Source organism: Myodes glareolus, chromosome 6 (assembly GCF_982192425.1).
Source record: "Myodes glareolus chromosome 6, mMyoGla1.1, whole genome shotgun sequence".
Classification (NCBI taxonomy): Eukaryota; Metazoa; Chordata; class Mammalia; order Rodentia; family Cricetidae; genus Myodes; species Myodes glareolus.
In genome coordinates this window covers 28,489,009-28,511,439 of record NC_142031.1, presented here as the reverse complement: position 1 = coordinate 28,511,439, position 22,431 = coordinate 28,489,009, and the positions used below count along the sequence as shown (strand labels likewise).

At 48.5% G+C, this 22,431-nt stretch overlaps 1 protein-coding gene across 7 annotated transcripts in view; it reads right to left on the bottom strand.

Moving 5' to 3' along the window:
- Tet3 (tet methylcytosine dioxygenase 3) overlaps nucleotides 1-22,431 on the bottom strand; it is a 103,824-nt gene that overhangs the window by 43,439 nt on the left and 37,954 nt on the right. For all 7 annotated transcript variants that reach the window (XM_087907096.1, XM_085691288.2, XM_087907095.1 and 4 more), the window contains one exon: nucleotides 9,702-11,859. In XM_087907096.1, coding sequence (XP_087763222.1) covers nucleotides 9,702-11,859 — 2,158 coding nt within the window. The remainder of the gene's footprint in view (nucleotides 1-9,701; nucleotides 11,860-22,431) is intronic.

The following is a 22,431-nucleotide window of genomic DNA, read 5'->3' as shown; positions in this document are numbered from 1 at the left end:
CTAGTCTTGTAAGTTGGACTATGTTAGATACCTCACCTAAGTGAAACCATGTGTTTCATCCTGTGACTGGACTATTTCACTTAGAGAGAATGCTTTCTGAATCTGCTAACGTCCAGAAAAATGCCAGGAACTAAATACAAGACAGACAGAGTGACAAAATCATGATTCTGTCATTACCAATGAAAAATTAATCCACTCAAGGATCATGGGGACCTGGACAACTTTGTTCAGAATGCTTGTTGGATGCAAAAGGGAAGAAGTAACTTTACAATAGCAGTATCTGGCTCTCACCTCCTTCACCTGGTGAATTACATGGCATCACTAAGAGAGGGAACATTAGAACCTGAGGCAGGGGCAGTTTCACCACAAACTAAGCAAGTCCTTAGATCTAACTTTCAGGCCACAGAAAACCAGCATCCAGAAGCAGATTAATCAACAGAAACTCAGAGTGCAGGTTTGACAATGAAGGGTCAGCTAGCCCTGATCCCTTTGACAAATGCCACCTGCAGAATGGCACGACATGGCAGCCAGGATTATAGTACCTGGCAAAGAGCTGCAGCTGGAGCTCTCTGCAGATAATGATGTGCCACCGGGCTGCAGGAAACACCACTCTGCAAGGCTGAGATCACGTGCTATAGACAATATAACAATCAATAAATTAATCAGCAATCAATAAATGGTGCTTCCCACCTTTTAAACCTTATTAAACCTTATTAAACCTTAGCAAAATAAGGTTTAACAGCCTGCTTGGTACTACCATTCTGAACTTGCAGGTCATCAGGGGAGTTGATTCTATTTATAGCATATTTGGTCTTCTGACATTTGGTTTTTCATGTTCATTACTTTCTAATTTTCACTATTTCCTCTTCTTGTTTTATATTCCCCACCACGCTACCTCTAATGTGGATAATCTTTATCATGTTTTTGCTAACACTAACAGGACGTTTAGAGAGGAGGGAGTGGTGCCTCTCGAACTTATTCCATCTCCTGTACCATCTGCTTCTTGCTATTGTTTTTTTTTTTAAATTATGTATATAGTGTTCTGCCTGCAGGCCATAAGAGGGAACCAGATCTCATTATAGATGGTTGGGAGCCACCATGCAGGTGCTGGGAATTGAACTTAGGACCTCTGGAGGTCACCTCTCCAGCCCCTTGCTAGTGTTCTTGTGACTATACTTCCCTCTCTGGATTATAAGATGTTTAATATAAGCAGAGAGTGGCCCACGCCTTTGTTTCCAGCATCCAAGGGGTAGAGGTGCGGGGGAGGGCTGGGGAATTTCTGAATTCCAGGTCAGGTCAGCCTGGTCTACATTGCGATTTCCAGGCTAGCCAGGGATATGTTAGACTCTGCCAGGAAAGAAGGGAGTACGGGAGGGAGGGAGGGAGGGAGGGAGGAAGGAAGGAAAAAAGGAAAGGGGGAGAAAAGGAAAGAGGGAGAAAAGAAGAGGGAGAGAAAAGATGCTTAATATAGTAAATTCATTTCAATGAGTACCTTTTGTATTTTACTTATTTTGATGCTTTGTTTTCTGGGGCAGGGATTCATTTCATTTAGACTAAATTGGCCTCAATCTCAATCTGTAATCAAGGATGACCTTCAACCTACATTTCTGCCTTTATCTCCCAACCATAATACTATTTTCATTTCTACTTCATAATTTTAATTTTGCTACGGTTATGAATTGTAATAAAAATATCTGTGTTTTCAGATGGTCTTAGGCAACCCCTAGGAAAGGGTTGATTCCCCAAAGAGGTCGTGACCCACAGGTTGAGAACCATTTAGCATTTACTGACAGCCCCTTTCCCAGCAGTCCCGGAAAGTCTGCATTCCTGCAAGTTGGACAAGTCTTAATGAGACCTTTACACGCGTGAATGGTGACTTAGCCGAGCACTGATCTTGTTTACTCAAGAATATTTCAATACTCAGAGAACGGCAACAGATACATCCCACATAAAAACTTGCACTACTCAGTAAGAGAGAAGCGGGACAACAAACTCACAAGGGCCCTTTACCACAGAGGGCATATGGAAAAGCGCTAGGCCTCGTAAGTCATGAAGGGAATGTGCATAAAGGCACGAGATTCTGTCCTGTAACACAGTGACAAAGACGGCACCGCTCAGTGCTGTGAGTTTAAGTCACTACAGCCACTCTGGCTTGTGGATAGCAACACCTACAGCAAAACACAGCCTCAGCCCTAGGAATAAACTCAGAGATCCTCCTGCCTCTGACTCCCAAGTGCTGGGATAAAGGCGTGTGCCCAGAAATCTGCCCTCCATACTTCCTGTTGAGAGAAACTTCCAATTCTGAAAATGCCTCTGTGGAGCCCCCACACCAGGTGATCTTTCCTGTCATTCCCAATTTGGGGTTGTCCACACACCTGCCTTTGCTGTTTACTCTGAGACAGGGTCCCACTAAATTGTATAGGCTGGCCTTGACCTCACTCTAATCTGGGCAGACCTTGAACTTCTGCTCTTCCTACCTCAGGCAACAGTACTCAGGATTACAGGCCTGTGTCATTAGGCTCAATATTAAGCAATCTTTTGACAGGGAAGTCTATGCCCAAGGCATCTCACTTTCAGCTCCTCACACTGCTTTGCAATGGACACGGCAGAGCGAATAATTCTTTCAATCTGTATTGTGTGGCTGAGGTTTAGCAGCATCTGTGGCCTTTAGATGCTAGCGCTGTCACAGCTCAAAATGCCTTCGCTCAAGAGAAAGGCAAAGTAGTCCTCCTTCGCGGTAAGTCATGGTTCTAGACTCACTTGCCAGAAACAGAAGATTACCCTTATTTACTTGACCATGCTCAAACTCTTCCCTTAGAAATGAAGCCAGAGAAGACAGCTTCGGGGGCTGGAAAGGACAGGAGCAGAGCAGGCTCTGGTCGGGATAGTTCCAGGTGCTATGTCTGATGAAGCTAACGCCTATAAGTCTCTGCCTTAGTGCACTGAGGGCTGGGTCAGAAGCTCTGTCCTGGTGGCACAGTCCCCGGGGATTCTGGCTCATCTCACTCGGTTTCTAAGAGCCTCGCACTGAGGAGGACTTTTATCTGGAGTTTCAGTGAATATTACTCTCTGCACAATGGCCTCTGACACTGCCGGGTCTCACCTACAGAGCTGGCTCCGTCTGGCTTCCTTTGTTGCCAGGCAACCAGAGTTGAGCACCTAACCCACCAGATGCTGGAGGATGAAGTCCTACAAGTGAGCTCCCCACTTTGCCCAAGCATGCCTTCTCTGTGGGTGGTCTCTAGTTTCTAAGTATTGGGGTTCCTGAGGCCCCAGGATTGTTTCCCCAACGTCCAGTGCTGTGAGCACTGACTGTTGGCAGACAAACCCCGGAGGCTTAGGATTAGGGCTAGCATCAGTTTTTAGGTGAGGAAACTTTCTCCTTTCATCAGGTTTCAGAAAAGGAGTATTTTTGCTATCTGGATACTGAGTCACCAATTGTTTCCCTTTCGGTCCCATGTGACATTTCTTCCTTTTTCATCAAGGTAAAGAGAGAAATGACTCAACACTCTTCAGGAAAGTCCGCCTTCTCGCAGCGGACAGTGAGACGAGGTCTCTCTTTCTCTTTCTGAAATATATAGGTGCTCAGGAGCGCAACAGATTACTTTTGGGAGAATGCCTCCTACACGGCTCGAGATATTTTCCTTAACCCTAGGCACTTAATCTTAAACTCATTAAGACAGAAAGAAAGCTCTGTTCAACTCCTACCAGGCTGGGGGAGAAACGAAAGGGTTTTTTTTTTTTTTCCCATCTTTAGCCAGAGGCAAATGAAACCACTCAGAATAAAGAGGGGCCCTCAGTTTCTGAATGAGCTCCCCCTCCCCCTCCCTCTCTACACACACACTGCGGGGATCAGGACAAGCACTTGCCAAAGCCTGACAGGCCTGAACTAGATCCCCAAGACCTACATGACAGGGAGAGAGAGAAGCGACTACCACAAGCTGTCCTTGGACCTCCACATGCACACTGTGGCATGTGAACACACTCGCAAACAAATAGAAATGTAACAGACATAAGGTCTCCACCTTCCCAGTAGGGGAAGCCAAAAGCAGAATGCCCACAGACAGTGAGCACCACGTTCATGGCACTGGTACACAGACTGTGCACAGCCAGGCCCAGGCCACACTGGGTTTTATCTGTACAAGGCCTCAGCTTTTGTTTCGTTTTATTTTGAGACAGGCTTTCCCAGTAGCTATGGAGTCAGTCCTGGAACTTGCTCTGTAGACTAGGTTGACCTCAAGCTCACAGAAATCTGCCTGCCTCTACCTCCCGAAGTGCTGGTATAAAGGCATGCGCCACCACTGCCCGGCTAAGGCCTCAGCTTTTTAACGTAGTGTTATGGGCAGCATGAATATATAGTCACATAAGATCCATTTCCAAGAGTGTCCGCTAGCATGACACTTCCTGAGAGCTGTTTAAGTTCACAGTAGGGGGCAGGCAGACAATCAGGACCTGCCCTGCATCAGGATTACTGGATAGAATTTTTGTTGTTTTGTTTTGTTTTGGGAGACAGGGTTTCTCTGTGCAGACTCCTGGAACTTGCTTTGTAAACCAGGCTGGCCTCGAACTCAAGAGATCTGTCTGCCTCTGCTCCCCGAGTGCTGGGACTAAAGGCGTGCGCCACCACTGCACAGCTCTGGATGAAATTCTTAAACATGATCAGGTTGTCTGCTGCCGTCTGTGTTACTGGCAATACATCTAAGTACCTTTATATAATAGGTCCATTAACTGACCCAAGATAAAAAGTAAAGAGTTTATACCCATGCTGACCCATCTGTCAAGACAAAACACAAAGGTAGAATAAAGTTGGCTAGTTAACCCAAAAGTATTTGGGTACCTGCTAGCCTCAATGATTCAGAACTACAAGAGACAATTCTGCAATCAAGAAACACAGGCTTTAGCTGCAAAGGTACGCACACAGAACAGTCAGGGAACCATGACTTAGTACTGATGCTCACCACTCTTCAGGGTCTTTAGCCTGCCTTCTCCACTCCCTTACATATGACTTTCGCCTCCAGTGTGAGCCCTCTCCCCTAAACATTGGTCTTCTCTACTCCAGGCTTCTTTCTGCTCTACACATTCAGCCTGGAACCGACCACAACTGAAATTTCAACCACCATCAACTGCAGCAGAATCTTCAACTCATGGATCCGATCTTGCCCCCATCCCCCCACACGTCTGCAAGGCTGGCCTGTAATTCTCTACCATAGCCAGTTGCCCAGCCTGGAATCTCAGGGGTCACATCAACTGTTCCTCCTTTGCACTCCTACCGCGTGGCTGCTGCTGAAGTTCTATCCTTCCTCCCCCTCCTTCCTGCTCAGCAGTTTGGGTTTTTGTTTTGTTTTGTTTTATTTTGTTTTTTGTAGGGCAGGGGAGGCAGTTTTTCTACAGAGCCCTGGCTGTCCTGTAACCTGCTCTGTGGACCAGGCTGGCCTTGAACTCAGATCCGCCTGCCTCTGCCTTCCGAGTGCTGGAACTAAAGGCCCCCCCGCCCCCCCCCCAACTTCTGCTTGAGCTTGTAAACTGGTTTCTCTGCTTTCAGTATCATCATCCCTGCCCTGAAACCGCCCTCCTGACGCGCCCAGTTAGCACACATACCAGCCACACCAGAACTTGTCTTTCTCGCCTCCTTCCGCCACATTCTCACATGTTTCTGCAACCCTTTCACCTCCCTGTACTCACAGCCCCCATTTCCCATGCACCTCTGCTATCCCTGTTACCCCTCTACAGTCCTCTAAAACTCGATCGGACATCACCTCTGTCAGCAAGTTTTTACACCCTCTCACTCGGGAACAGATTTTCCACTTTTACCCAAATACTTTATTGTCTTAAATTTTTTTAAAAAGAATATCGCATCAAACTGAATGCAATGGAAGGGGACAAATTTTCTAATGTCACCCGGTAGACACCACAACTAGCCACGTGTGCTGAACAATGTCATTCTCTCCCCTAGACTTTCACCCGGCTCCAGACAATAGAGATGCCTTTCTTGTAGCTACTTCTCTAGGCAGGTAACAGACTTAACATGCAGCAGTTCTATGAAGTCTGCCCCATCTTTCCCTGACCCCTCACCATCTAACCTCCTGCCTGGACCCTGGGTTAGTCAGTTCCCACAGTTTGCTGTTGGCTACTCCTCGGGTACATTAAAAGCTAACACAGATGCTTCCTCACCTATGAAATAAGTAGGTCTCAAAGGATGCTTTTTCCACTGAGAGGTCATTTGGATTCATTCTCTGTCCTACTCTGTCTCCTCTGGGCATTTCTCCATTCCTGAGCATGGACACATGTAATCCCTGAAGTCCAGGGCCCTGTCCACCTCTGCCAAGTGTCACAGGATGATTAACGGCAAACAAGATCTCTCTAATGCAAACTTCAAAATATTAGGAATATTTCAAAATATTAGTAGTTATAGATCATACCACCTCTCAGAGAAAGCCAATGACTTCCACATTGTCTAGATCTGTTTTGAAATTTCATGGTTGCCTTTAATTTTAGTATCCAAGATTCAGAGAACAAACTTAGATGCACCCTATCCAAATACCCAAGAAAACCATAAGTTTTTATTTTTTTAAGACAGTCTTTCTACATGGCACCAACTAGCCTATAACTTCTTATGTTGCCCATGTTGGCCTCAAATTCCTGATTCTCCAATTTCAGTCTCCCAAGTGCTGGAATTACAGGTGCATGCCACCACATCTTACTCCATAATTCTCGCATATGGGCAATGTTCTTGCTATTCTGGTTATCCAGTGATGTTTGCACTGGCCTGAACTGCACACTTGTCATGAGTTAGTAAGAAACATGAACGGTAAGTTTCTTGTACTATGTTATAAGAGATGTCCTATTTTGGTTTTTTAAAAATGCTACGTATGAGTGTTTGTATCTATGTATGTGCACTGTGTATGCGTCCAGTACCCACAGAGGCCAGAAGAGGGAGTCAGATCCCCTGGAACTGGAGTTACAGATAGGTCTGAACTCTGTCTTGTGGGACTGGTAACTAAACCCCAGTCCCCTGTAAGAGTCAGTAAGTGCTCTTAAGCATATATGAGTGCTTAATGGACTCACCAGGTTTCACCTTACATTCCTGCAAACTTTTTTTTGTTTTGTTTTGTTTTGTTTTGTTTTGTTTTGTTTTTTGAGACAGGGTGTCTCTGTGTAACAGCTCTAGCTGTCCTGGAACTCGCTCTTGTAGACCAGGCTGGCCTTGAACTCACAGAGATCCTCATCCCTCTGCCTCCTGAGAGCTAGCACTAAAGGCATATGCCACCACTGCCCAGCTAAATTTCTTATATGAACCTGCAAATTCTGTCTATCAAGAGTTACATTTCTGGAACATGGGATGGTCCCCATCTGTCATGGATCTCAGAGTGAGCACTTTTGTTGAAAAACTTTCTCCTGAGCCTGAATTTCATAAACAGTCTGAAAATAACACTGGACGTCTTTTCCCAGCAGGAGCCTCAGGAACTGAAGACAAACCCCTTCATCCTGCAGCTCTGTTTGCTGTAGTTAGGGCTTTTCAATTAGTTTCAATCACAATACGGCATGGCAGGGAGCCTACAGACTTGGTGGTAAAGGTCTGCAGTTCAGGCCTGAGGACCCAGATTTGACCCCTGAAACCCATTTAAAGGGGAAAACCCAACTGCACAGAAACTGCTGACTTCCCCTGTATCATACACAAACATGACAATAACAAAGAGTATGGCACGGTTGGTGATTGAGAGCCCAAGTGCTTAAGTTCAAATCTCAACTCCGCCGTTTCTACGAAAAGTATTTAACCTGATTTTTGCTTCATCAGCTACCATGGAGCCACCTACAATGCTCACATCACCTAACTGTAGTGTGGGTTAAATGACGTCGTGATTGTGAAGTGCCTGGTCTGGTGTTCACGAAGGCTACTGTTGCTGTCAGCAGCTTCCTGCTCCAGGTCATCATCCTCCATCACTAACTTTACCTCCAGGGTGTATCTGAAGGTTAGAGACGCCCGAGCACTCCCAGCTAGTAAGTGATGAAGCTGGATTTCAGATTCTAAGACAGCCTTGACCGACCCTCAGAGCCATAAAACGAGATTTAACAATTAACATGTTTATTAAGTCCTAAGCAATAGGTAAGGGCATGGGGGGGGCACTACATTCAGGCAAGTGAGACAGACATACAAACACGTAAAGACAAGAGAAGGAATTCTCGTGATCTGAATATGCCTCTCTCCCCAAACAATGGGGATCAGGGAGCCTTCAGGGCCACACCTTATTACTCATATCTAACAAGAAGCAGAGATAGTAGGCTTGTTCAATCATCAAAGAAACCCGGGACCCAACTCTTTGTTCCAAGTGAATCCTGTCATGCCCCCCCCCCCGGTCTTGTACCCTGGAGTCTGGGGTAGCTGCAGTGCACAAGAGTCCAGACCCTCCTCCCTAATGGGAAAAGCACACTATGATTCACCTCATTCATTTACTGTGTGCACATTTTAACAAGTTAGGAAGAAGCCTTTGTGTATCACACAGGCACAAGAATACAATGTGTTTGTCAAGAACACTGCTGGGTCTGCTCTGTCAGTACCCGAGACGCATGTGTCATTCATGGACCTTTCCTGAGCAACAGGGCACAGGAGCAGAGCAGACCCCAGGCTGCCACTGCACCGAGGACCTTCTCCTCCTCTGACACTGTCTCATCCATGCAAGAGGTCCTAAGGCCCCCAAGGGCAAGGCCTACAAACCGATGAGCTTTTTAGCCCCTGACGTGGGGCATGGGGGGAACACACGACCCAGATCTAACCAAGTTAGAGCCCCTGATTTAGATGCTCCTTCCTGCTGCAGTCTCAGGCCTACAGAGCCAAGTAAACACTCCCCTCCAAGCCACCTGCCCTGAGTGAAGAATGCTGCTGTGGTCAAAACCCAAGACCTCTTCCTCTTCCAGGACCATCCATCCATCTGCTCCCTCCACCTCCCTCTCCCACTCCAGCACACACGTTTTCTTGCACAGCTTGTAGCGTTTTTCTGGATAGTCTCTCCTTACACCATAAACCAGAAGTCCTTTAAAAGCTTAAGATAACAGACATCACTTGCTTTCAAATCCCCAAGAACTACTACTTTCCCTGGGATCAAGGCCAACTCCTGACGTCTAGAAGAGCTGCTTTCTAGTGGATGGCCCTGCAGGGCTCTGCAAAGGCACCACCTGCAGGAAGTGACATCACCACAGAACCTAGAAAGAGTGACCTGGGAGATGGGCCTCTGGGCATGCTATGGGGGTGGTAGTCTCGGTCATATTAATTGAGGTGAAGGTCCAGCCCACTGTGGGTGGCGCCATTCCCTGGCTGACACCCGACGTTAACAGAAACAGGATCTGGGCAGCACACACATTCATCATTCTCTGCTTCCTGATTGCGGCTCCCACGTGACAAGCTGCTTCAAACTCCTCTCTTTCACTTCCCTGCCATGACAGGCTGCACCCTCAAACTGTGAGCCAAGATGAACCTGCTTGCCTTTAAATCGTTTCATTGTAGCAACAGGAAAGGAAGGAAGACACCTCCATGACAGCGGCCTTCAGTTTAGACTGATCCCAGTTTCCTTCAGGGTTTTGTCCACTTGCCTGTCAGCTCATTTCCCAGGACACAGCAGAGGCAGGTAACCCATCTGTCAAATGAAAGACCCTAGAAACCCAAGCCCACAGGCTGCTCTCCTGTCCTAACTCTCAAAGGAACTTACCGACACAATCGCAGGTGGGAAATTCAGCTTGGGCCCTCTTGGCAGGCGTGTCCAGAAGACTCTTGGTGGGCGTGTCCAGGTACTTCAGAGGCGATTCCAAGAAGCCGCTGAGGGTGGGTGTGAGTGGGTTCTCAGCCTTGGTGGGCGTGGCCTCCTGGCCGCCCTCCTCGGAATGAAAGCAGGTGGTGGAGAGCACAGTCACAGCCCCTGAAGACTCAATCTTGATCTTCTTGGGGGAGCGGGTGGCAAAAGGGCTCTCCGGAGCTGGGAGACATGTTGATTGGTTCTCAGGGTCTTGAATGGGCACCGAAGGAGGGCCCGGAAGCCCAAAGCTATCCCCAAATTCGGCTTCAAATTGTCGGATGAGCTCTTCCAGCTTGTCATCAGCAGGAGGAAGGGGGCCACCGGTGGAGCCTGGCTGTAGGGCTGTCATAGGGCTGGGGGACCTCATTTCCTGAGTAGGGGGCAGCAAGCTGTCCCCAGAGGGACTAGGTGCAAATAGCGCAAGAGAAGGTTCTGGGGGTAGAGGGGCAGCAGAGCTCTGGGAGGCAGCACCCTGGGAGGCGGGAGGCGGGACAGGGAGCTGGGCAGGTGGAGGTGCCTGCATGTCCTCTGAGGCTTGGGATTTTAGCCCTTCCAGAACTATCTGCCGGAGAGGCAGGAAGAGAGGCTGCATGTCCCGGGACCTGGATTTCTTGATCTGAATGGGCTTTCGGACACTGGGCTTGATCCCAGGGGTGGTTTTCTCAGCTCCCACAGGACCTCCAGCTGGGGTAGGGGGTTTCTTCTTCTTTTCCTTGGGTGGTTTGTCAGGAGGTCGTGGGGCCGGTGAGCCTGGTGGGGCCCACCAGCCAGGAGCCTGAGGCTCTGTGGGAGCAGGGCAGGAGGCATCATGGGCCTGCTCCAGGAACAAACTACGCTTATGGTGGAGGTGCTGCTGCAGCGCCGTCTGGGCCTTCTGGTGGGCGTCAGGCTCTGGGGAGGGCAGGGGAGCCTCCCTCTGGGAAAGAGGGGATGGTGCCGGGGCAGGGGAGGAAGAGGGGCCCTCAACCTTGACCTTGGGCTTGGTGGGCAGGGCCTCAGGCCGCTTGAATACTGACTGGATGTAATCACTGGCACTGCCCAATAGCTGCTCCAGTTCAGCCATAGGGTCAGGGCTTGGGCGGGGCGCAGGCCAGGAGTTCCGGGGTGTTGCTGGAGGGGTGTCAGTACCCCATGCTTCGGGAAACTCAGTTCTTGGAGTTGCTGGAGGAAAGGCTGGGCTATCGGGAGTAAAGGATGGATGTTCCTCTGGGGGAACCACAGGCCATGAGGGGGCCCGGAGGTAGGACTGGGGAGACCTGAAAGGGGCAGAAGGGGACAAGGCCTCAGGGAGTGGACAGGACGCCTGGGAGGTGGAATGGGAAGGCTGAGGGAGGGCAGAGGAGAGCTGTGTGAGGGCCTCGATGGCGATGGCTGTCTGCAGGCTGATGTTTTTTTCCTTGGCAATGCTCAAGGCGCTCTGAGACAGAGGCAGGCCCTCCAGGGGAGGTACCTGGGGGACCTCAGAGCTAAGGAGTGGTCTGGTATTTGGGGTTGGGAGGCCAGCCTCACCAGGAGGCAGAGCGCCTGGGAGTCTGGGCCGCTCCTGCCCTCCCTCCATGGCCACAGACTTGATCTTCCCCTCCAGCCACTCGAGGTAGTCTGGGCACTCTGGGCCATCGCAATTGCAGTTGGGTGGTTTCATGCCATGCCTCGCAAGGGCCAGGGCTGTCTGTAGCGTGTCGAGGTCTTCACTGCCCTCAGAACAGCTCTCAGGTCGGGCGCCCCTGCTGTTGTTCCCAGCCTCACGACTCATCTCACGGTTGAAGGTCTCATAGAGCCGGGTGCTAAGGGCCCCATAAGAGGACACAGCTTCGGCCACAGCCGAAAAGGCCACCAGATCATGGGCATCTTCCAAACGAGCAGTGTGAGCAGAGCCTGAGGCAGCGTCCCAGTCGGGCTTGTGGTCTACCCGCCAAGGACCTGCAGCTCCCAGCAGACTGGGTCCGGCGGGCTCTCTAGCACCATTGACCGGCGCCCCTGAGGTGTTTAGCTGCCTTGAATCTCCATGGTACACTGGCCCTGAGTCCATCTGACCTGGAACAGGTCCATCAACTGGGCTGAGCTCTGAGCCTGTCTGGAGAGAGAGAACAGGGGCGGGGAAAAGGAAAACCATAAACCACACTATTTGTAAAGTATCACCCCGCTTCACACTACCCACATACACTTCCAAACCCCTCTTTTCCTGCAGATCCTCTCCCTGGTACTTGTTGTGCCTCAGTCCAGCTTCATGCATCCCCACCACTTAGCCAGCTTTACCAGCCACAACAGAAAGGTCTTTAAAAGACCAGAAAGGGGCCAGGGCAACAGCTCAGCTCTTGAGGTCCTTCCCTTGCAAGCATGAGAACCTGACTCAAATCTCTAGAATCCACATTTGAAAGAAAGAAGAAAACAACACCAACAACAGGAGTAGTAGCACACACTTATAATCTCCAGAGCTGGGGAAGCAGAGACAGGCCAGTCCCTAAGGGTTTGCAGACTAGCCATCCTGGCCTACTTGGCAAGCTCTAGAGTGAAACCGTGGGGGTGGGGGTGGACAGCTCCTGAGCTATGACACCCAAGGCTGTCCTCTGACTTCCACAGACACACAGGTGTGCATACATGCAAACACACGAAGAGGTCTTACGTGGCATTCTCAGCATCACTCAGATCAATTACAAAAACCATGAACACTCAAAAAGGCCCTTAAGCTTCCACTAACCAAAGTCATCCCAGGGCCCAGTCTGTGTGTGTGTGTGTCAGCAGGGGAAGAAAGCTAACAAACCGAACACGGAATGGCGTGTTGTAAATAGGAAGCTAGAAAGTACACGACTTAGGGAAGCAGCTTTCCCACTCAGCCTGGGTAGGATCAGCCACAGCTTCCCACCAAGGAGGAAACCCACAGTTCCCTTCTCTCTTTGTTAAACTGTCTTGTTAGGAGAGCTAACTCATGGTCCCAAATGCAGTCCCAGGCTTGAGGGAAACCCGGCACTGAGATCCACTCCACCCCATACTGAGACTGAACCTGCCGCACACTGAGAGTAGCCCCACTCCATCAGAGCCAGTTGTGAGATGGCATTTGAGAGCCTGTCTGGAAAGATTCAGGCCTCTCACCGAGGAACACTCACGCCCACAAGCATACAGAAGGGAAGGTGAGGCTGAAGTAGGCCCAGAGGACCTAGCCCAGAAAGGCAAAAGCAAATACAAAGACATATCATTAAGTTTGCAAGACTCAATATCCCTTGGAAAATCCTTCAGTTCTGGGGAAGGCCAGGAAAACCCCAGAAAGAATGAGATTCCAAGTCACAGTAGGTGGGAACCTGGTGAGGTGCAGGACTGACAAGGGCTGAGAACCTCCCTGCAGGGGTCACGGCAGCACAGGTCTTAAAACCTTGGTCCACAGTGGCTAGTACTACTTGGAAGCTGTGGAAACTGAGGAACTAGGCCGAATTGGGAGAAGTAGGTCAAAGTGGATCAAGGGACCCCAGCTCCTTTTTTTTGTACTTCCTGGCTCCACGAGGTGCACCCCTTGACTCTGCGACTTGCTGCCCACCGTGACGCTCTGCTTCAAACACCGATGAAGCCAAGTAAGTGGCTACTGACTGAATCCTCTGAAACTGTTAAACATACTTTCAAATTTTTTTTTTCCTGTCTCTATTATTTTGTTTTTCCACAGCAACGGAAAGGTAACTGACAAAACGGAGAATTTTAGTAAAGACACCACCTTAACCAAACAATCAGCATTAGATATAACAATATTTTTCTTTTTTTTTCTTTTTGGTTTTTCAAAACAGGGTTTCTTTGTAGATTTTGGAGCCTGTCCTGGAACTAGCTCTTGTAGACCAGGCTGGCCTCGAACTCACAGAGATCCGCCTGCCTCTGCCTCCCAAGTGCTGGGATTAAAGGTGTGTGCCACCACCGCCCAACTAACGATATTTTTCATCATTGTGACCGAATAACTGACACGAAGCAACTTATGGGAAGGGAATTTATTTTGGCTCACAGTCTGAGGGTACAATCCATCACTGTGGGTACAGTTTGATGGCAGTGATTCACACAGCTGTGCCAGTAAGGGTGTGAGGTCAGCAGACCGGACACACAGAGAGGGAAATGCTGACATTTAACTGGCTTTTTCCTTTTTACTCAGTATAGGATCACAGTTGGAATCTTACCCCTTCAGGTAATCTTCCTTAGAAAAGGCCTGAAGAACTCAAGGGTGTCTCTTAACACCCAAGGTGTTTCTTAGTTCAATCAAAACTACCCAGTACAGCTATCATTGCAATATGGCAACATCTGCACTGTGGCCTGCACAGGACACAGACGGCTGACAACTCAGAGAACTCTTGCCAAAACGTAGACCCCAAATCTATCCATGAGGAAACTACCAGGTAAACAAAACTGCAGCGTTCTACACAATACCTGAAGGGTTCTCTCAAAACCTATACTCAAGAAAGAACCTCTTCCAGTTTATATAGAGAAAATACATGTTTATAGGTTAGCTCTTAAACTAGGGGAGAATAGCACTCGCCCTACTGATGCGATCTGGTATCAACAGGGAGCAGATACTGCTTTGCCCAGGCTAATCTTGACCTGGATCATTATAATTAGATAAGAAAATCTTCTGGGGATGTAGCTCAGTGGTAGATCACATGCTAAGCATATGTGAGGCCCTAGGCTGATCATCAGTATTGCCCCCTCCAAAAGGTAATAGTTAAATAGCTAAAGAATTTTATTTGGGTGCTGAAGAAATTGTTCAGCAGGCAAGAGCACTTACTGCTCTACGAGAAGGCTAGAGCTCAAATCCCAGCACACACTGCGTGGCTCATAAACTCCTGTACCTCCAGGTCCAAGGGATCTGGCAGCCTCCTTCTAGGCTCCATGGCCACGGCACACTCATGTTCACACACACAAAAATCTCTGTTTTTAGAAAACAGTGAATGCCTGGTTATTAGGACAAACACACACAAGTATTTAGCAGTAAAGGGGCACAATATTTCTGACTTCATCTCAGGTACTCATAAAATGTTTGTATGTATATCTGAAAATATACATATAGAGAAAATGCTGAAGCAAATGAGACCAAACAAACATCCTGGGACATGGGAGTTCCAGGTATAATCCTGACAACTTTGTGTAAGTTTTAAGATCCTGCCAAAATACAAAGCTAAAACATGCATTAGATCCTTGGGTAGCACAAAAAAAGCTTTAAAATGACTAACACATCAGCCCTAAAAATGTCACACACGGTCACAGCTCCAGAGTCCCTGACAGGGTCACACACGGTCACAACTCCAGAGTCCCCGACAGGGTCACACACGGCCACAGCTCCAGAGTCCCCGACACGGTCACACACAGTCACAGAGTCCCCGACACGGTCACACATGGTCACAGAGTCCCCGACACGGTCACACACGGCCACAGAGTTCCCAACACGGTCACACACGGCCCCAGCCCCAGAGTCCCCAACAGGGTCACACACAGTCACAGCTCCAGAGTCCCCGACACGGTCACACATGGTCACAGAGTCCCCGACATGGTCACACACGGCCACAGAGTCCCCAACACAGTCACACACGGCCACAGAGTCCCCGACACAGTCACACATGGCCACAGATTCCCCAACATGGTCACACACGGCCACAGCTCCAGAGTGCCCGACACGGTCACACACTACCACAGAGTCCCAGACACGGTCACACACGGCCACAGCTCTAGAGTCCCCGACACAGTCACAGCTCCAGAGTCCCCGACACGGTCACACACGGCCACAGAGTCCCCGACACAGTCACACACGGACACAATTACAGTCCCAGAGTCCCCGACACGGTCACACTCCACACTAGCAGTGACCATTAGAATCAGGCTGTGGCAATGAGCCTCAGCCTGCAGATCCCATCTCATTACTGCTTTTGGCTTCTCTAATGTCTCAGCTTTGAGCACGTGGTCCTGGGAGTTTCTGGCCTCTCCAGTGCTCACTGTGGTTTATTCTTAAAGCATCACTTCTGCTCTCACCCAGTTTGCAGAGTTAGCTGTGCCTCTTTCTCCAGGACTCTTCAAGTTTCTTTGCATTTATCACACACCACCACTATTATATGACTAAGCAACTGCCTTCCGCAATGGTGGTAGTTAAGGCAAGGCGAGGTCTAAATCCTAAGGATTCCTGTGCCTTCCCTACCCACAGCTGGTATAGAAGAACACTCCTAGGACAAGGAAAGCCTCCTATCCCCCAAAGACCTATAACATCTGCTGGAAAACTATCTTTAGATGCCTAGAACAGCAGCCCATAAGATACTTTAGAAATGTACAGATTGTGGCTTAGACCTGAAGCTACCCAATTTTACATGCTTCCATGTACAGGGACAGGAGAAGGAGCATGCATAACCAGGAAGAACCATCAAAGAGTTATGGGATCCACAAAAACAACGCCAGGAAGACTAATGCTACATGAGCTGAGGCTTCCCCAAAATGGTCAACACAACAAAAAGGGATTTTATAAGTTATTTTTGGTGTGTGAATAAGAACTAACTACGGCTGGCTATGTGCCACTCAGTTCCCTCAGAAGGAAAAATGCTTTACAGACCAAAAAGAGAATAAAGGGAAAAGTAGACACAGGCATAGAGAGGAAGGAAGGAAAGCCAGCGTGGTGGGAGAGAGAAGAAAATCCTAAATTCCAGTTTCTTTGCTAAGGAACCCCACTGATACATTTCTCAAAATCTGCTGGAGAGTCGGGAGCAAACTGGCCAGCAGAAGTTGCCATTGAGCACTGAGGACAAGCATGTTTCCCAACTTTCAGTCCCGAGTTGGAAAGCTGGTAGGTTCTTGAATGGGCAGAGGTACCACCAGCATCCAGGTTCCGGAGGAGACCGTCAGCTCAACAGCTTACAGCCTACATTACCATTTTGGTCCTGTGGCTAATAAAGCAGGGGAGTTACACTGACACCATGATGCCCAGGTCAGAGCCACAAGAGCTGCCAGCTCCAGCGTAGCTGGCTTGTCCAGAGTTAGTGTTTATTTATTCATTTATTTATTTATTTATTTATTTTCGACAAATTTTAAAGTTCAAAAATGTACATGAAGCTTTGATTTTCTTGAGGGTCTACATTTCTACCTGGCAAATTCTCCTATAGCAGAGAGGAGCTATTGCATATACAGGATGTAGCACCCTCCCCCTCTCAGCACCAGCATAGCCTTCCGAAGCCACGGCCAGGGGTCAGGGATTGATTACTCATTACACCCGAATCAATTATAACTTCATTCACTTGTGCTACCTTCAAAGTCCCTGCAGGCTTTTGATTCACAACTCCATCTGAGGATGTTCAAGTTTCACAAGGTCTGCCACAATTCTGTTCAGGCCAGCTATGGAGAGTGCTGCTTGTAAGTGCCTGTCACCACGGCCTAGCCACACTCAGAGTGCGAGTTGGTAAGCCAGCTGCCAGGGGTGGGGTCCAGCAGTCTGCCACAGTGAGGCAGGGAAACATAGCAAATGACGTAGCAACCTGGGACTCCACTTAGTTTGGGCTATGCACATCCCCTCTTCTAATAAGGCACGTGGCAACCTGACACCCCCTCTCTCTTACCTGTGCATACTTTTTACATCCACCTCTCTCTGAACTAGGAACCCATCACTAATAAAGGGTCCTTGTTCACACCTACCTGCACATACACCCCTCTCTGAACAATAGGCTGAGTTTCTCCTCGCTCTTAGTGACCATCAGTCTTAGATCCTACCCAGTCATACTTGAATTGGGTTTGGGTACAGAAGATAGGCCACTCTGGGCTGAACTGGTTTGAAATATGTGTGTAATAAAACAAATTAAATTGTCATTGTGAACTTTTAAGGAGAATCCCCTATTTACCATCTTATGCTTAACTGGATATGTTTATGTATTATGGGGAAGGACACGCAAAACAGAGAAATGGTTATATAAAAGCTGTCAATACAAACAGACTACCCAAAGCCCCTAGTGCCCAAACCCCTCCTTCTCTTGAAGTTCCAATAATCAGTGCCCTTCAGTATCTTCACCCACACGGCCTGCCACCACTCTTGCCAGTTTATCTGGTCTGTTCTGTCATTTTCCTTTGCAGAAAGCTCCCTTGCTCCTTCTGCAATCTGAGTATGCCTTTATTTCAATTTCTTTAAAAAGAGATCGAGAACCTGGACACACCTAGGACAGACCCTGACCACCGGCAACACGGCTGTTCTCGAAGAAGACACTGATGTTGAAAACAGGAGGGATAAACTATTCATATGTAGAGTAACCTGTCACCTGCCAGAAGGACAAACAGACGGACCAGGTGCCAAAAGGTCAAGAGGCTAGAGAGAGAAAATCAAACTGAGTAAATACAACCTTGTACTTACACCACGTCCATGTAAATTATACATGGGAGACCCAGCAGTGTGCACTCAAACGAAAGACTAACAGCTAATGAGCCACACTCACCATAATGCGGTACAGCAGCTTCAGAGGGGCTCACAGCCCCGTGGCTTTCTCAGACTTTCCAATCATAATCCACAGTAAGAAATACGTAGGGCAGTTTTCAGAACAGCTCTTACTAGCTCAGTTACTATGCTATGCCCCGTTCCCTTCTTTCCTGCCTTTCCTTTAAATCTAGGTTGAGTACGCTTTTACCGATGGGTTCCGAAGGCGGCAACACAACCTAAACAGGGCACAGTCCCTTCCTGAACACAGGCTTCCTTTCCTCAGAAGTCACAAACATAAAGAAGTTGCCATTTCTGATGCTGATGCAAGGTGATAACAGGCCTGGGAGCAGCCTTAAAGCATAGCGTTGTGTACTCAGGAGCGCTGGGGCTGGAAGAGAAGGAGATGCCAGTTCTCTCCAGACAAGTATGTATGGCAGAGTCTAGAAAGGCTCCTCTCAGAGGAATCTTTGTCATTAGGTATTTAGGAAGAGGGAAGGAAGGAGAAGAATTCACAGATGGAAGGATCAAGCAGGTAGGTGACGAGGAGACCTGCCAGGCTCTGGGCATGTAAGCTGTTGAGTTCAGATGGCAGAGCATTTGCCTTGCATGTATAAGGCCCTGGGTTTGATCCCCAACCACGCACCGGATCCTAACTGCAGGGGTTCAACAGCAGCAGCCCCCCAACCTGAGGGATTCCAGAACCTCTGATGCTGGGCAAAGCTACATTGGGCAAGGCTGGGAAAGGGTGGGATTCTCTACTCTCCAGATAATTCAGTCAGTCAACACCACCAGAGAGGGCTGAAGACCCAATTCCAGCCTCAAGCTTTTCCTGACCCTTCGAGTAAGTACACATGGTCTCTGCGATACTCCACTGGACGGAGTGGAGCAAAGGGAGGTGCTTAGGCAGAGCTGTACCAGGAGAGCGAACTGTTGTTGCTCGTCCTTTCTCAGTCGTGGGAGGAGTTAGAAGAGGAACAAGCCACAGAGCTAGCCTGCTGCTTGTAAGCTACACACCACGTTAGCAGAAACTCATGCAAGGTGTTTGCAGCCAGAATGAGCAAGCTCCCAGCAACCTCCACAAACACCCATCTCTCCATGGTGGACTCTTTAGGGTGAATTCTCCCAGCATCTGAGGCAATAGACGCTGCCTCTCCACCCGGATCCTCCCACCCTAACCCCAGCTCAGCAGCTCCACTCTGCCAGGCTAGCAGCTGTTGGAGGGTTTGAGATTTGAGCTCCACCCTCTCCATCAGCTGAGTTCCCAAATGAAAACTAGCCCTACACTCTCATAGTGTAGGGCTCCTGCTTATAGCATATCCTATCTAGAGACGATCAATTATTCATCTCTTCAGAGGGTCCTCCTCTCCTGAGGTTTGCTGACAAAGCTGATATGTAACGGAGAGGCTTTTAGGGGGCTCTGGCAGAGGACACACACAGCTGCCCACTTTGGCAGAACAGCGTGCATGCATATGTGCACACTCACTAGTGAGACCCGGGGGTGTGTCACCTTTGCAAACTAGAAACCCAAGAAGGCTATGTCTACCTGTTTGACCCATCACACAACGGCAGCGTCATTTTTTGTCGGGAGAGGTTAGACATGATTCTCATGGCTACTATTCATGTTATGAATGAAGCATCTGAAAACCTCCTGGCTTTCCTATTACAAAACAGACCAATACAGAGCTTTCAGCGACTGGGTGATGCTCAAGAAAATGCCGAAACTCTGCCTTGTCTGTGACAGACAACCTCTGCTATATTTGGCAGAGAACAGGACTATCGGAGTTCCTGCCCTCTGGTTGCAAAGAAGAAAGGAAGAGACTGAAGCTGAAAGCAAACCTGGAGAACTATCTCCTGGAGCACCCTCAGAGCACGCTGGGCGTCACACTCAGCACCCCCGCACCCATCCCTGTCTCATAACCTCAGGCTGTATAGGCACCAGACATAAGGACTCTGAGCATAGAGCTGGTAAGTATCATTTCCTGATTATACAGTGCTGCCATTTTTAATCACCAAGTACTCTGACTCTCACTTCAATAAATGTAAAAAAAAAAAAAACCAACCAATAAGGCAATAGAAGAAATTAAAATGCTACAAGTGCCAAGACAGCTTCCATAAGCATTAATAGGAAAGAACTACAAACAACCTGAGTGGTCCAGAAATACAGGAGTGGTTTTAAAGTGTTCAGTTTATCTTCAAGGAAAGTAAATGGGGAATTAACATGAAAAATACTCACTACAGAAGCACACACACAAACACACACATATGCACACATGCAGGCACACACACAGCAGGCAGCTGGAGAGATGGTTCCGAGGTTAAGAGCACTGGCTGCTCTTTAAGAGGACCCAGGCTCTATTCCCAGCACCCACATAACTGTTCACATCTGTAACTCCAGTTCCAAAGGATCTTAACCCTCTTCTGTTCTCAGGTACCAAGCATGCCCATGGTACACACATATGCAGAGAAAATACTCATACACATAGATAAAAACTAGAAGTTAAAGCTGGGTGGTGATGGCACATGCCTTTAATCCCAGCACTCGAGAGGCAGAGGCAAGGCAGATCTCTTTGAGTTCGAGGCCAGCCTGGTCTACAGAGTGAGTCCAGGACAGGTTTCAAAGTTACACAGAGAAACCCTGTCTTGAAAATCCAAAAAAACAAAACAAAACAACAACAAAAAGGTTAAAAATTGTAAGACCACAGGGATGCCAGGTGTGGTGGTGCAAGTCTGTAATCCTAGCACTCATAGGCTGAATCAGGAAGGTTTGAACTTTGAGGCTAGCCTGAGCTACATATATAGCAATACTGACTCAAACAAAACATAACACAGTGAGATTCTTGTCACCACCACATATGAGGTGGGTAGTTTTAAGTAATCTCTGTAGCTCTATTTCCTCAATTTGTAAATTGAGGGGAGAATAATACCACCATCTAGTGTCACAAAGTCATCATGAGGATTAAACACATGGTGTGTGCCCAGCAGCACAGGAAGGCACAAAACAAGTACCTCAAAAGGAGGTGTTAGTTTAGCACTGAACCATGGGGTTCAGCAGCAGCTCCTCCTGATAGCACTAGCAAAAAGGACAGAGGACGATCATTCTGGAAACATCTGTGGACTATGTTTAATGTCAAATACACGTCCTGTGGCCCTGTAGTTCCAGTTCTAGAGAAACCAAGTACACGCACGCCAGAGGCAGCATGTCCACAATTCACACAAGCACCATCAACAGCAATACGTGCAGACACCCTGAGAGCCTACCAATCACGAACCAGAAAAATCAGCAGCAACAGAGGAAATAACCAACCACAAGACTGGGGAAGGACCTCACAAACTATGATGAATCAGGAAAAGCGGGGAAGGATGAGCTAGTTCAGTGGATAAAGGCACCTGCCACCAGGCCTGACAATCTGAGCGCTGACCCTGGAATCCACGTGGTAGAGAGATTTGAGTTGTGTAAGCTATTCTCTGACATCCATATGCAAGGAGGAGGGAGGGAGGGAGGAAGGGAGCGAAGGAGTGAGGGAAGGGAAGGAGAGGGGGGAGGAAGGGAGGGAGAGAGGAAGGGAGGGGAGAGAGAGAAGAAGGGAGAGAGGGAGGAAGGGAGGGATGGAGGGAGGAAGGGAGCGAAGGAGGGAGGGAAGGGAAGGAGAGGGGGAGGAAGGGAGGGAGAGAGGAAGAGAGGGGAGAGAGAGAAGAAGGGAGAGAGGGAGGGAGGGAGGGATGGAGAGAGGAAGGGAGCGAAGGAGGGAGGGAAGGGAAGGAGGGAGAGGAAGGGAGGGAGAGAGGAAGGGAGGGGAGAGAGAGAAGAAGGGAGGGAGGGAGGGAGGAACAAGAAGAGAGAGAGGGCACTCATGCACTTCCACACAAAGAACTGGCCTTCTGCTGGGCACTGTGATGCACGCCTTTAATCCCAGTATTCTGAGGGCAGAGGCAAGTGGCTCTCCTTGAGTCCACAGTCAGACTGCATGACATAGTAAGACCCTGTCTCAAACAAAAGAAAAATACAAAGACTGACCTTCAAAAAACTGTGTGTGTGTATGTGTGCATATATACATGTATATATATATATATATTCTGAAGATTCTAAAGATTTCTACTAAACAAGCAAAATTAAACATAAGGGAACACAAATGTGTAACGGAAACATCACCAAAGGAAAGATAAATATTGAATTCAAGGCAATGGTTGGGTCTCTGAAGCAGAGACAGGGATGGACTAGAAGAAAACACGCAGGCAAGCAGTACTTTT